Source organism: Talpa occidentalis, unplaced genomic scaffold, assembly GCF_014898055.3.
Source record: "Talpa occidentalis isolate TD23 unplaced genomic scaffold, MPIMG_talOcc4v2.1 talOcc4.3, whole genome shotgun sequence".
NCBI lineage: Eukaryota > Metazoa > Chordata > Mammalia > Eulipotyphla > Talpidae > Talpa > Talpa occidentalis.
In genome coordinates, this window is record NW_023603184.1 from 133,411,284 (window position 1) to 133,427,191 (window position 15,908).

General features: G+C 33.5%; 1 protein-coding gene across 2 annotated transcripts in view; it reads left to right on the plus strand.

Annotated features, from left to right (window-relative positions):
- Window positions 1-15,908, plus strand: part of SPAG16 (sperm associated antigen 16) — a 696,030-nt gene that overhangs the window by 333,102 nt on the left and 347,020 nt on the right. The window contains exons 12-13 of one of the 2 annotated variants that reach the window (XR_008553648.1): window positions 12,175-12,302; window positions 13,041-13,076. Coding sequence is in view for 1 of the 2 variants with exons in the window: in XM_054700063.1 (XP_054556038.1) it covers window positions 13,041-13,226 (186 nt within the window). In the remaining variant the exon portion in view is untranslated. Of the gene's footprint in view, window positions 1-12,174; window positions 12,303-13,040; window positions 13,227-15,908 lie in introns of those variants that run through there. The other variant, XM_054700063.1, reaches the window with a different exon arrangement.

A 15,908-nucleotide genomic window follows, 5' to 3' on the forward strand; every position in this document is an offset into this window, starting at 1 on the left:
GAATAATGAAATTAGACCAGTTTTGAATTGAAAAAGAGTAGATGTAAAAGCTTCTCAGATCTTCATGTACCTCTAAGAGTAGCACAGGAAAGATGTATGAGTGGTAAAGGAGATGAATGTAGTGTCATTTATAGGACATTATAGCTTTCTTCCTATACTCTGAAGACTATTGAGTGAAAGAGGATTTGAATTATGAATGATGCAAATGATTATATCTGTCTTTAATGAGGGCAAATTTTATACATAAAAAAAGTAAACTCAGTAAAAGGATGACTTTCTACCCAAGCTACTCAAAATCAAGTGAACTGTTACTGAACATGTTACTGAATATAGTGGTTAGACTATGTACTGATCAAATATCAGTAGAAACAATTAAAATGAGGGCTGTATGATTAGATTACATGGAATTAAGGACTGTTCCCACCTTAAGTTTCTAGAATTCTGTGATACATGAATTCACTTTCACCAACATAGTTTTTAATGTATCCTAATTGTTATTGTAATACTGCCAGTTTTATAATACACCTTAACTTTATACCAGAAATAGAGATACTTCAGCTTCTGGAACCATCAGGATATCCTGCTTGTACCCATTGTAATCTTTCTGACAGTTTAACTTTGGCAGATATAGATGATGAAAAATCCGATCCCAAGACTAATTGTTCCTTCCCAAACATGCTAAGAAAACATTTTTCTCTTTTCACATTCCAGACTGGGTGTAGAAAATATTTATTTGGAAAAAACTGCCCCAAATTCACTTATAACTTTCCCTGATCTAAAAGTAATGCTCCTCACTACACTTCTTGTCCTGTTGGAGTTCTGTGCAACAGCTCTTGGTGCCAAAGCAGGGATTGCTCAGAAGTATCACACTGTATATTTAGTCAGTTTCAGGTGATGGAATATGTAACCTGCCTTGGCTAACCTTGAATATTTTAAATCAGTACTCCAAAGACTTGAACTTGGCATCATACCCTTGTGTTTTTGCTACCATATTCTCCTGGGAGTCAGGGAAGTGTACAAGGAAAAATTCTGCAGATCAGGCTTTTTACTAACAGAGCAGAGGTGAAATGAAGGTAAATGCAGTAGCATCAGAGGCATGCTTTCCACTGGAAAAGGGGCATATCCCCATTCATTGCAATTTAGACTTGGATTAATCCTTTCCTGTGGAAAAGGCAAGTGTTGGACTGAGACTTTGCCTTGAGAATCATTTACCAAATCTGGAAATGATTGTGATTATACAAAGCATAGATCTCAAAATAATTAAATTCAATAATCAATATGTAAACCTTTAATGAATATCACTGTAAGTTCTCTAACATATATGATACTTTCCCTTCAACAAACCTGGTCTTCATATTGCTCCCAGATTTATGTTCCTAAAATTAATATCTGATTACCTTAGCCCTTTCATCTCTCATCATCACCACAGATAAAAACATGTTAGAACTATAGGCAAGAACTTCTATTATTTGACTGTTGTTTAGAGTATTTTTCCTTTATTTTTATCTTTTTGAGTGCAAATATTGAAATATCTCTGAACATGTCACCATTTCCACAAGCTAAACACTCATCCTTTTTCCTTCCCTATTTGTACATTGTGGACACCTGCTTATGTATACAAAAATCTTTTTGAATATACTTTTACAAAAATACTTTTACAAAAAAGTATTTGCCTTTTTAAAGACTTTGTGACCACCTGCCAAACCTAGAAAATTAATTATACTCTTATCTGTTCTATTTCTATATCCTCTCTGCCATCTATCAGCACTTGAGAAAATATTATAACTTGTTGGTTATATATTTGTGTATTCTGTTAGATCATGAGGCTCATGAATTTCCCCCCAGAGTTTATTTCATTCAGTTTTATATTCACAAAACATAGTACAATGTATGAATTATAAATTAAGTTTTATATCATTTTCTTCCAGATTAATTTAGAGAACTTGCAAATAAAAGAAGATAAGATTTTGAGAATTAAAGTGAAGGATAACTTGAATTGGTAAAATAAAATGAAGCCAAGAGTGAAGTTAATGCATGCAATGCATGTACTGTCACTTGAATCCTTTGTTCTAGCAATCAACAGAAAGAAATAGACCTAGAAAATTGTGTGATTTTCATTATCCATAAAATAAATCCCTCAAACATTTCAGCAGATACTCCTACTAGTAAGCCTTGAATGGCATTGCATCACTGCTTCCATATTAAGTGTACATGATACTATGCAGTATTTAAAATTAAGATTTTATTTTTTTTATTCCTGGAGATGAAAAACCCATTGGAAAGTTTTGAGTAGACAAGTGTCATAAACAGTATTGAAAATAGAGACAAGGACTGATACATGAAGATCTGTAAGAAATCTATTATAATTCAAAGTTAATCCTTGGAATTTTGGTACACCAATACAATTCTTCATTAAAGACGCTATTATGATGATCCAAAGACTTTAGAAATTTGATTTTTCACTAATTTATTTTATGGGCACTAGTTACTTGCTGAATTTATATCTTGCATCTTTCCAAAAAAAAAAAAATACGAGGTGAATGGAGTGGGGAAAATATGTTATTTTCCTAAGGCTACATGATAATATCCTCAACATATAAAATCTGAAATTTTACATGTATAATAACTTTTTAATTAAATTATATATATATAGTAAATTTTATGTGTATAAGACAAAATTCAAAAGGAAATAATTTGGTATGTTATGAAATAGAGTCTTTAAGAAAATAAATGTTCAAATAAGATATCCAGTAGTAAAATGGGGCATAGGGTCCATTTGCCTCATTTTTATTTGTATTTTTATACCCTAAAGAAGAATTGTTTGAATTATCCATTAGAAACAGAAATTAAGAACTGCTGTAATGTTCATACTGTGTTTTATTCATTGATTCACAGCTATATATTGAGAATCCCTATATGCTGAGTATGATGCTAGGCATTAGAAATATAACAGTGAATAAAAAAACAAGTTACTGCCTTCATATGTATTACATTCTATTGACACAGAGATAGATAATAAATAAAATAATTATATACACTTCAATAGATGGTGGTAAGTGCCATAGAGTAAAATAATAGGCTGCAGGGAAAGAAGAAGGCAAAAAGTTGGAGAGATGGAATATTTCAAATAAAATTTCAGAGATCCCCTTCATGATAAGGTGAAATTGGAGTCAAGGTCCTTACTGAAGCAAGGAGCAAGTCTTGGGACTATCCAGAGAAAATAGCATCCCAGTGCCAGATGAAGCGTGGACAGATGTCCTGAGGGCATCATGCTTGGTGCATTTGAGAAACACAGGGCATGCCGGATTGAGTTGTCTTGCATAGTCACTGGAGCATTGTATCAGTGGATCTCCTATGTCTTGAAATCTGGTATTTAGGATAAATTCCAGATATCTCCCTGTGGCCACAAGGCCTTCAGTGCTTCAGTCCTTCCTACTCCTCAGGACTGAACTTCCATATCTTCACCTTCCTCTCTTCCCCTTTCCCCACCACACTAGCCTCTTGAGTAAGTCATGTCCAGGTGGGAGCTTGTACCCTGCACACTCTGCTCTTTCCTGCCCAGAGCCCGCCCTGGCTCAGAGACGGCAGGCTTCCCTTATTCCGCAGGTCCCTGCTCATACGTTGGCTCCTTGAAATTCTAATCTAATTTACTCCTGCTTATTTTACTCTGTTTCATTTTATTCATAGAATGTCTTACTATCTGAAATGGGCTCACTGATTCACTGGCTTTGATTATTTTGTTTCCTTCTTCAGTGGAGCATAAGCTGCACTAACCCACACCCTCCTTTGCCACATCTATGGCTCTGGGCATAGTCAATTCACCGTGAACATTAATGAATTTCAGTGGAGGGGCCTCCCTGGTGGTGCGAGGTGTTAAGACGCAGCACTATGAAGCAATCCGCAGCCACTGCAGCACAAGTTCGATCCCCTCAAGCCACAGAGGTGACCCACATGGCGCTGCAGACCTCTCCTATCTTGCCCACTGCTCCCCTCAGCAGTGTATTTCAGTAAGTCTGCCTGTTCTGCTCTCCACTCTGTCTCTGGTGAATCCTCTCACCTCCCGTATCTCTGGCCTGCACTCCAGCTCTTGTATGCATAAATAACTAAATCTTAAAAAAAATGAGTTTTAGTGGAGTAATAAATACATATTAATTAGGAAAATGATTTAATAATTTAAAAACTGATTTTTCATTCTTCAAAGTATTACTAAGGAAAAATAACATGTTTGTCAAAAGAAAAGAAAACTTCAAATGTAAAGGTCTTGAGATAGCTGAAAAAATTATATTTAATATCCTGAAAATAATTTTTCCTAAAAACCTAGGGCATTCATAGAAACTTAATAATAAAAAAGATGGAGCAGCATTTTAGTAACTATGAATATATATGTATATATATGAATATAATTAACCAAAATTATGTTTTTAAACAAATTTAATTGTGATATTTCACATGCATACAAAGTACATGAATTACAACTAGAGAATGCTGAGAATCATATTGGATGCAATCAGAAACTAACAAATCAATTCCAGAGATTTAAATTGATTCTTTTATTAAAAGTTTGAAGATATACTGGGAACATCACTATCTTATTTCCAGGGCAACACCATTATTCACGATCGCCTCATAAAGTTTCATAAACTAACCTCTAATTTCTATTCTTCTGCATTTACAGCTTAAATAATAACATAAATGCAAAGGATAAATGTGATCCTATATCTGTAAATTATATACAATTACATTACAATTATATAACAATGTTGTAAATCATTGTTACCTCAATAAAATTTTAAAAATTTAACTTACACATTTTTTAAAAACAGAAGAAAAAGAATGTTAGTAGTTTCATCACTACAACAGCTAGCTCTGTTAACACAGATCTATTTCCAAGTGAAATCTCTGCTTGCTTAGTACATTTACCATTCATGAATTTACCCAACACACAGAGTATTTTTAGAGTCACTGTGTACCAGATGCAGGTACAGGAAAGCTAACTGTGCAATGTGCAGTGAAGTAGTTTAAAAAGTGTAGTGATGAGGAAGTATGGGCCACTCATTTCTCTGTCTTTTCTATTCTCTGCTGTTCATGTACCTTTCCATTTACTATATAAGGATTGGAATGAAACACATTCTTCATCCTTGCCTTTAGGCTTTCCTGGGCCTCTTCTAGAAAGAAATTTAAATATTTAAAAAAATTATATCAGAGTCCAAACAATCGGATGAATAATTCTATGTCAACAGTCTGCACAGTTTGGTGATAGCTCAGTCATTGAAAATCTCTGGCTGGCTGGCAGTGTGAATGGAGGCAGGTAAGGTGTGAACAGTGTGAACGGTGTAACTGTGTTGATGTGGAGAGTAAGCGTCCTTGTGAAAGAAGGTACTACTCAGCTCTGGATGATTCTTTTCGTGCTACCTATTTGTGATTTAATTATTAAAAAAGAAAACCATGAATAATAAAATACCATGTGGCTTAAAATCAAACACCATATGTTTGAAGACTAAATCTAGCCCACTTGCCAGTATTATAGTACTCTTGTATAAAAGATGAATTGTTGAGCTGAAAATTCTATGTAAGGTGCAACAAGCAACTGATAGATGTGAGCCTGGAATGTGCACAAATGCCTCTGGAACTAATGCATCCTAGTATGGGCGGCAGTTTGGCATCCAGGGAGGGAAAGCCCTAGGTCTGGAGGTCACCCTCTTCGGTGCTCTGCTGAACATCCTTTCATTTCTTCCTGCCCAGTTTTTCAGGACACTTAAAGGGGACTTCTAGAGTCTCTCTGCAAGAAACTCATGGTCACTTGTTACTAATGGTTCCTAGGGCTTTCTAGCCACCATTTAAATTTATTCAGTTGTTCTGTGTTTTTTTACTTTCTTGCTTTCTTGGATTCAATCTTCCTCTCTTATCCGTGTTCTCTGAACTTCTCTAAGCTACTCTGGAAGTAGCTGTATTTTCCTGCATTTTCAATATTGCCTCTCAGCTTTTGCTAGGATCTGCAATATCTGCATGTAGCGCTATCTCCTCAGTTCATTTCAGTTATTTTTGGCTAATTCTGGATTTCCACATAAAAGGAAGGCATATCATTTGGGAGTAAAGGCAAGAGCACTTAGATATGTGTTTATTTCAGAAAACTAACCAGGACCATTGTCAGTGTGGAGTTGCACTTTATCATATTTCACTCAGTCACAGTGCCCCCCAGTCCTTATCCAGCCCGCTGCTGTGTATCATTTTCAGTTCTTTTGTTTTAACTTACCATTCAGAGGACTCTCACAAACTGAGCACACTAAATGTCTCAAATATGTATTAAAAATTTTTAAGAAGTCCAAATTCTAAATGTGAGCCTTTCTAATAGAATCATTTTATGAGATCAGTGAAACAAAAATTCTATCTTTTGCCTTAACAAAGCAGTATAAGAACATGTTTTTATTAATTAGGATTTGGTCACATAAATTAATATATACATATCCTATACTATCTGAGAATATTGTGACTGATAGTCACAATTTACAACTTCAAATAGTCTTATTAACTAGATAAAGACAAATGAGACTATAATGTTATAGTAGTAGCTGGATTTTACCACTACTTACTGAAATATGGGCAAAAAAATTCCATATAAAAGCTGAACTAGAAATCATAAGAGAATAGTTTAAAAATTCATAATCTCAGTAGTCAAGTTATAGAAACAACCTAAGAGCCAACACTAGTACAACCACAACAGATGAGTGGATTAGGAAGACGTGGTATTTATACACAATGGAATACTACTTAGCTATCAAAAAAGAGAAACTCTTCCCATTTGTGACAACATGGCTGAAACTGGAGGAGATTATGCTAAATGAAATAAGTCAGAAGAAGAAAGAAAAATACCAGATGTTGTCACATACATATGGAAAATAGATAAACAAAGCCAAATGTGAGATAAAGCTAATCTAGTATAAAACCTTAGAAACCTGACTTTAGAACTGAGACTAGCAGAGGGAGGAGGGAAGATGGAGGGAACACAGTTTGGAGGGGGCACAATGGACCCTGATGGAGGGCTGCGGGTGTTTTGGTGATGCGTGTGATGTGGTAACACCTAAAGGGGATGGCCCTATAGCTCTAAATCGTTTACTGTGCTGTAAATCAATGTTACTGAAATAAAAGAAATAATTTAAAAGAAACATTTAAATGCTTCCAGTTATTTGCAAAATATTATCCCTATGATATATTTTCCTGTAAGTTTTTGATCAATGTTGTGTATTTTTATATCATTACCTGAATTTCCAAGAATAATTTTCTAATTTATAACATTGCTTTAGAGAAAATAAAGATTTAATGCAACCCAAGACGAAATGATGTAGCAAGTCTGATACATAAAACCTATTTTTGTTATTTCTAATTCTTACCTCTTATTTTAACCCTCCCTAAAGAAATTACCTCACATAATTATTTGACCAGCCTCCACTGTCTTTTCAGATACAATAAAGCAGTAAACAAACAAAACAACATTCAACTTTGAATAAAAGCACTTAAGTTTTACTCAGCAGAGTTTATCCATGTTTGTAGATAAAGATAATCAGTTTCTGGAATGGTAGATAAAAATGTTAAAAGGAATGTCCAAGGTCCAGTAAAGTCAGAGTAAGAAGCACAAAGTCTTTCTTATGTATGTGCTAGCTCCCACTTTGTGGTACAGGAGGCTCTAGTCTCTGTGTTCCACTCATCTTTCATGCAACACTTTATACTTTTCTTTAAAAAAAAAAAAGCAATGTCAATCTGGAAACTATTATATATTTAGTTCTCAAAACTGAAATAATTTCCAGCAGTAAAAACCCTAATATTTCTGCAGTTATATGCTAAAGTCTGAAAAATGTCAATAATTTACGTAAAACACATACAAAGTATGGAGTAAAATCCTTTCAGGAAATATGAAGTACTGCTAATATTATTTGATACTTAATGCTTACTGTTTAAATTTGCTTGACCCAAACAAATTTGATATAATTTGTCTGTAGACTCTTTAGAAGCTGCAAAAAAAATGTTAATATAAGTAACCCTTTTTATGAAAAATAAATATAATCCCCCAAACAAAAAACTTAGCAAAAAGAATAACATTATTTTATACTTTTGTAAAATATTATTAGTATATGGCTTAATCAATGGTAAGCTTGAGGGGACTTTTTCTTTTTATTACCAGGTTTGGCAGAGATTTGCTTATATTGTTAGTTTTTTCCCAAAGAATTACTTCAGTCTTTATTGACCTTCCATTGAATTATTTTGTAGTATATTTTGTTTAACCTTAGCGCCTCTCACATTAGCGGAAAAGTTTTGCCTTCATGATAAGGAGGTATAAAGCAAAATAAGTTGCCTTCAAAATACTGATTTGATTTTGCTTCATATTTTTGATACATTGTTTTCATTTAGTTCTAATTATTTTCAAATACCCCCAATTATTTCTTTGATGTTACTGAAAATTTTGCTTTAAAATTAACACCATTTTATCGATATACAATTCTGTTATTCATGTTTAACAATTTAAGTATGAGAAAATATAATCTCTATTATGACAATAATGTTAAGTTTTTAAGACTTATTATTTGGTTAACCATATCGTCTTATAAATGTTTCAACCTTGCTTGAGAAGAGTGTGTAGTCAATAGTAACTTGGTAAAGAATTTTATATATGGCCTTGAGACCTATAATATTTGTTCCTTAAATCTTCCATGTCTTTATTTGTAATTTGAATTCTGAATTAGAAAAACAAATCAAAGCCTGTAAATTTTTCACTCTGACAATAGGCCATTTTTTGTTTCTATGGTACGAACGTTATTAAGTTGTATCATGTAAGATGCATCTAGTATTTATATAATTTAATTTTAAAGCCTTTCTAGAAATGAGAAAAATTACCATTATATAGGGAATCTATCCCTACACACGTTTTTGCCTTAAGTTCCTTTTTGCCTGACATTAATAGACCTATGCATCTTTATTTTCATTTCTTTTTGCCCATATATTTTTTTCATCTTTTTTAAATGTTCAACCTTCATATGTCCTTAGGAGCACAGTGTGCCTTATATAGATAATATATGACTGAAATTTTTCTTGTTTATAATTCAAAATTTTTTTTTTTTATTTTAGTTAAGGTAACATTTGTCTAAACTACTGTATATGGCTCAGAAACATAGGATCCCACCTCTTCAGGTGTGTTATCATGCCACACCCAGCACCAGGGCCCCCCAATAGCCCTCCACCTTCATCCACTATTCTTTTTGGCCAAACTGAAAAATCCTTGTGTTTTAACTTCCAGCTTGTGTTTATTGGTTTTATTAATAATATGTTTGAGTTGCTTTCTACAGTTTTATTTTTTTATGTTTCTTTTCTATTTTGCCATTAATTCTAATGCTTTCCTCCCTTTTCATCCTTTATTTTGGATAACTATTTGTAATTGTCAGCTTTTTTTTCTTTTGTGGGTCAACAAGTTATATATTCTATTTCTGTTCTTATAGTGGTTACCCTGGACATTTTACTGTGCAGACTTGCTTAACAGAGTCTAAAATTAATCAGTGCTATACCATTCTTTCTGGACACAGAAATTTTATTGTCAATATTATTATTGTTTTCTTATTTGTTTCAAGCACAGGTTTGTGTGCAAATATTTAGATAACTGACATGTTGATCAGTTTTTTGTTCCTCATTTCATTTTAGATCTGAGTCCTTTTCTACCTGCAAAACTTGTCTTTAGTAGTTCCTCTACAGGAGGATTGCTTCATTTAGTTGAAGATGTTTTTATTTGCCTTTATTTTTGATAATTCTATAGTAACTATTTTTTTCTAGTTGAAGAAATTCTAGGTCAGCTACTGTCTAGCTCTATGATATTGTTCAAGTGTTTGAACACAGCAGTGGTGCCAATTCCAAAGGATGTTTGTGAGGATCAAATATATGTAAAAGAGCTTCGTAGAGTTTCTAGCATATATTAAACACCATATAATCTTTCTGTCTACTTTTTCTTCCTCTCCTTATTCTTTGAATTATTGTAATTGACTCTCACATTGTTCTTTAGTTGACTAAAATTTATCTAAGTTGGTATTTCTTTTTGTGTACCCTACTTATACATCTTGGTATGGATTTTTCTTCCCAATTTGTGGTTCTCAGCCTTAAATTGTCTAATTTCTATAATTCTCAAACTTTAGTTTTTTAGCTTTGCATCTATTTATTTCATTTTCTTCTAAGATTTTGATTAGGAAAATATATGTTTCTGTATTAAAAATACTTTTTATGCTCTCATCCCTTAACTTGTACACTATTATGCACTGAATATCTGCGCCCCTACAAATTTATATGTTGAAACCCTAGTCCCCCAAGTGATGATAAAAGGGGGTGGGATCTTTAGGAGATAATTAAGTTTACATAAGTTCATGAGGGTAGAGGCCCACAATGAGAATAATGCCTTTATAAGTAAAGGAAAAGGCATCACTTCACCTCTTCCCCCTCTCTACCCTCTCTGCCATGTAAGGACACAGCAAGAAGATAACCATCTGCAAGTCATAAATCAAACTGGCCAACACCTTAATCTTGGACTTCTCAGACTCTGAAACTATGAGAAATAAATTTCTGTTGTTGAAGTGACCCAATCAGTCGCTTTTTTTAATAGCATCCTGAGAGCACACCAAGAAATAATATTTTCATTTCCCTTTCTAGCTATAGTCTAGAAGGCCTAACTTTTGTTTTTTCAGATTTATTGTCTAATTCCATTGATTTCTTAATTTCAATAATTAATTTTTTTCATTAATTGGATTTAGATCTTAGAGAAAAAGCCTTCAGTTTTTTTCACCGAGTATGATGATAGTTGTGGGTTTATCATACATGGCTTTTATTATGTTGAGATATGCTCATTCCATCTCCATTTTTTAAATGTTTTTTGTCATGCATGGAAGTTGGAACTTATCAAATGCTTTCTCTGCATCTATTTATATATGATTTTATATTTCCTTTTGTTGATTTGTTAAATACTATTGATTGGATTGTGAATGTGGAAACATCCGGGAATAAATCCCACTTGGTCATGATGTGTAATCCTTTGAATGTATGTTCAATTTGGTTTGCTAAAATTTGTTGAGAACTTTTACATCTCTTTTATTCAGGGACGTGGGTCTAGAGTTTTCTTTTTTGTGTGTGATGTTCTTGTCTGCTTTTGGTATCAGAATAATGTTGGCCTCCGAAAATGTGTTTGGAAGCAATATCTTTTCCTCAATTATTTTGGAAGTGTTTGAGAAATATAGATTTTAGTGTCTCTGAAGTTTGGTAGAATTCAGTAATAAAACTGTCTGGGACTGGGTTTTTGTATTTTGGAAGACTTTTGATTACTGTTTCAATTTCCTTGCTTGTAATTGGTTTGCTCAGATTTTCTATTTCATCCTGATTCAGTCTTGTATGTATTTCTAAAAATGTGCATTTCTTCTAGGTTATCTAATTTGTATGCATAAAGATATTTATAAGAGTATATTATTATTTTCTGTATTTCACAATGTCTGTTACAACTTCGTTTTCATTTCTGATTCTATTTCTTAGCCTTTTCTCCCTTTCTTTCTTCTTTGTGATCTAGCTGGAAGTTGTCTATCTTGTTTGTCTTTTGGTATCATTGATCTTTTAGACTTTTAAAATACAATTTCCGTCCTTTTAGTGGCTTTAAGTTTTGCTTGCTCTTATTGTTTGAGATCTTTTTGTCCCTTCATGCCCTTAGTGCTCTTAGCACTGCTTTGCTGTGTGCCAGAGCTTCTTTATTTTTGTTTCTTTCCAGGTATTCTTTAAATTCTTCTTTGATTTCCTCATAAGCCCAATAGTCATTCAGTAGTATGTTTTTCAGTATCCACTTCTTATCCGGTGGATTAGAATTGACTTCAGAAATATGCATAATCATGTATATTACCTTTTATTTTAGAATGACTTTTCTTCTGCTTTTCTACAAGTAAAAGATGTACTTTATAGCTTTAATGAGAACTTCTTCACTCTATGATCCAATTTTTCTGTGTCACCTTTAAGCCCCTATTCAGTGGTTGTTTTTTCTCTGTAGATAAAAATTTTGTTGTCCCTTAGCATGAACATAAGCAAAACAAGCAAGCAAACAAACACGTTTCTTTGTCTTGCCATTCCCTCTCTTAGAGATACTTTCAGTAGATACCTTTTCTTCACTTACAGCATAACTTGATTCATCCATCCATTCACTTATTTATTTTGGAAGAATTTACTGCGTACTTCCGTTGCTCTTCATAATGCTATAGAAACAGAAGAAACACAGTGTCTATGAAGAAAACATAGCCTAATGGGTAAGAAGGAAAAATCAATTAATTATATTCAGCCAGAGACAAGTTACTGAACAAATAGAAGGAACATCCAATGCAGCAGGATACTGAAGAATGGAGAAGATACTTTAATGTTCTTAAAATTGATATTTTACCAAATAAAAATCTAGATGTTTCTGCTTATGTCACTGACGTGACGTGATGTCCACTCCTTACTTAAACTACCTTTTGTGTCCAGCATTTGAAATTCACTGCATTTTAAAAATATCTGCTAATAATCTGAATAGAAAATCTAATGGCTGTCAGCTACTGAACACTTCCAAATCTTTCCTGATTCTTTCTTCTTCAGTAACACTATGCTCCTGTAGCAGTTAATAAATGTAAACATAAACAATGCTGACCTACTATTTTATACTGTATTTTTTGAAATATATGTCTATATTCAATATTTTAAGGCTACATCAGCCATTGATGCTAACATAGCCTTTAACCCAACACATTCCAAAAAGTAAACTGGTAAAGTGCATTAACCTAGAAGAATTAGTCTAGAAAGTACACAACTGTTTATTTTATCAATATGAATCCATAAACAATGCAAGTATCACATTGTGTAAAATCAATACGGTAAGTTCCAGATACTCATGTCCCTAAAATAATCCAGATCCACAAATTACATCCACAAATTACAGAATACAACTGTTCGTAAAAATAATTATAAAGTGATTTTAAAAGTGCATTATCTTTTTATATCCTTGTGAATAGCGGCAACAAACTGGCTACTTCAAGTGGTGACTGTACAGTGAAGTTGTGGGACCTGTCTAAAGGCAATTGCATTTTGACCTTTGAAGGACACAACCATGCTGTGTGGTCCTGCACATGGCATTCCTGTGGTGATTTTGTGGCTTCTTCCTCAATGGATACAACAAGTAAAATCTGGGATGTTAATAGGTAAGAAATGTTTTAAATATTATTAACCCCCACATTGAGAAATACACGCTTTAATGCTATTTTTGTTTCCCTCAGTGCTACCATGGGAAACAGTAAAAAGAAATTTCATTGATAAAGTTATAGAGAGCTACTTAAATAATCTCTGTTGAAGCCATTTCTAACTCCATTAATCTTTGTTGCTATAATAAGTTCCTTCTAAATGTAGGTATCAAGATAAAGTCTATGTAATAACGTTTGGATTGCTTCACTGGAAAGTGTTTTAAGAGTGATAAAAACAAATACTTATTTTAATGAGTGAAAATTTTAGTACTTCCTTCCATAGGATTGCTGTTTCTCTGTATTACTAAACTAACAGTTAAATAGACATGAGTATGACAGGAATAATTACTGGCTGTATGCTTAATTTTGACATGATATTTTCCAAAACTGAATGCCTTTTGGCAATTCACATTGTAAGAATTAATGCATCTTATTATATGCAAAGTCCTATAAAATATCATGTGGATATAGGTTTCTGTTTTGATTTTAAATCAAGATAGAAAAATATATTATGTTTAAAGTATTAAAATTCCTGTCATCCTTGTAATTTTTCTTGACTGTTACATCCTGTTATGTATACAAGTAGAATAAAGAGGTAAAATTAGCTCCTAAACATCCTGATTGCTTAAGCTAAGGATTATAGATCAATGATAAAATTTCTGGTCACTTTAAATATTGAAACAGTGCCAAGATTCCAAGTATAAGTTACAATAACTCCTAAAAATTTAGGAAAACAATTGTCACTGAACTATTACAACTTGTTTTATAAAAGTAAGATGGAATCACTTTAAAGGTGGACACTTGCTTTGTGATCATGTGAGGACAAACTTTCTCCATTCTTTTTTGAATAGTGGAATATGCTGGGTATTTGGGAAAAGAACAAGCATGTGCTTGCAAAATTTCAACCGGTTTTCTGGGAGGATTCATTGGAAAGGGTATGTGCTGTCCTATGCATGAATTGATTATCGTGCACAGGGATGGGCCAGTTAATAGATTGTTTTCACTAAACAGCAAGCTGTCATTCCTATACTCTGCTTTTGTAATGTAGAAACTGGGATTTTTGCTTTTCCAGCCAACTCTCTGTTAGGCTTTGGCAATAGCAGGTGCTCGTAGGAGACTGCAGGGCTGGAGGAGAACTCCTTCTTGTGGTCTGTTTCCTCTGGGCTTCTGTGGACTTGCAGTTCCAGTGAGTTTCACCCTGGCAACACTTCACCTGTGTACCAGCAGTTGTTCTACTCAAAGCAGCCGAATCTCATTGGCAATTTTTCCAGCACTTGCAGGAGCAGCTGTACCATGCTGTCATCAAAGACAATTAACCCAGCAATCAGGTGTCCAGGGCTCAGAGACCTGTTTTCCCTGTTCTCCATGGTGCCTGCTCTGAGAGGAGGCACTCAGATGATTTTACCTCATCAGAGATCATGGACTGTGAGATACAAGCAGCCAGTGAGTAGGAATTCATGATGTCTCATTTGAGGAAGGGGACAATTCCAGAATTCATGTGCAAGGATGGCACAAATATTTGGAAGAAAAAAGACCAAACTGTCAGAAATTGTAGGATGTTCACCATAATCCACTCTCTTCCATATTTGTTGGAACTCTATTGTCTAAATCAAAATCTCCCTTTTAGTTAAGTGTAGTTATGTCACTACATTTTATGTAATAATATAATATATATATAATAATAGAATATTACTTGAAGTGATATGTACCATTTCTGTATTCTCTGCCACCCACCCCACCCCCCAACCAAAGTGCTGTGGTGGGATGGGATATCAATTTCAATTAGAAATTAGAAATGAAAAAGCAGTCTTCATCCAGCTGGAAGTAAAGCTACCCCCATTCCCTACTTCCTGCTAGCCTGCAATATCCTCTGGATTCTTCAGCATAAAAAATATATATATTTTAACCTATATACATTTTTACTTTATTCTGTTATAGCACTTTAGACTTCCCAATCTTATTTATACAGGCAATTCATGAATATTTTTCGGGTGATATGCTTTTCTCTTCATTACATAGTAGTATGGTAACGAAGACAAGTCCTGCAACATCCTCAGAATTAATAGGAATGGGTAATAGAATTCTTTGTTGATAATAGATAACTGTTCAACTCCCTCTACTGGTTTTCCCTTGCTCCGTCTCACTTCCCACCATTAATGACTGCTGTAGTACTATTGGGAGCCTATAAAATCCTACTTGTCGGTAGAAATAACTGTAAGTTGAATAATTGGTTCACATGAAAGTAAATGCCTGTAAAAGTAGCTGTAAATTTAAGAAAACATGTAACTGTAGTAAAATCGTGTCTTTCCATTAGTGGAAAGCTGATTTGATGATAATGATTTCATTTAAACAATGAAAAAACACTAAGAATCTTAATTTTATAGTAGTATTGACTATTTTACTGATGGGAATCTGTGTTGCTCATTGCAGTCAGGTTGATGGAACACAACTAGTGGCTTCCATGTGGCTGAACTTACCAGTGTTTTTTCCTTTTTTAAAAAATTTCTTTATAAACCCAACAAATATGCATTAACCATTTAATCTATTATGTGCATTGTTCTCACTATAGTGGTGACTAAAACAGACAAAAATCCCTGCTGTCATATAAATGGGTTTTCTATTGGAGGCTGAAAATAAGTCAAA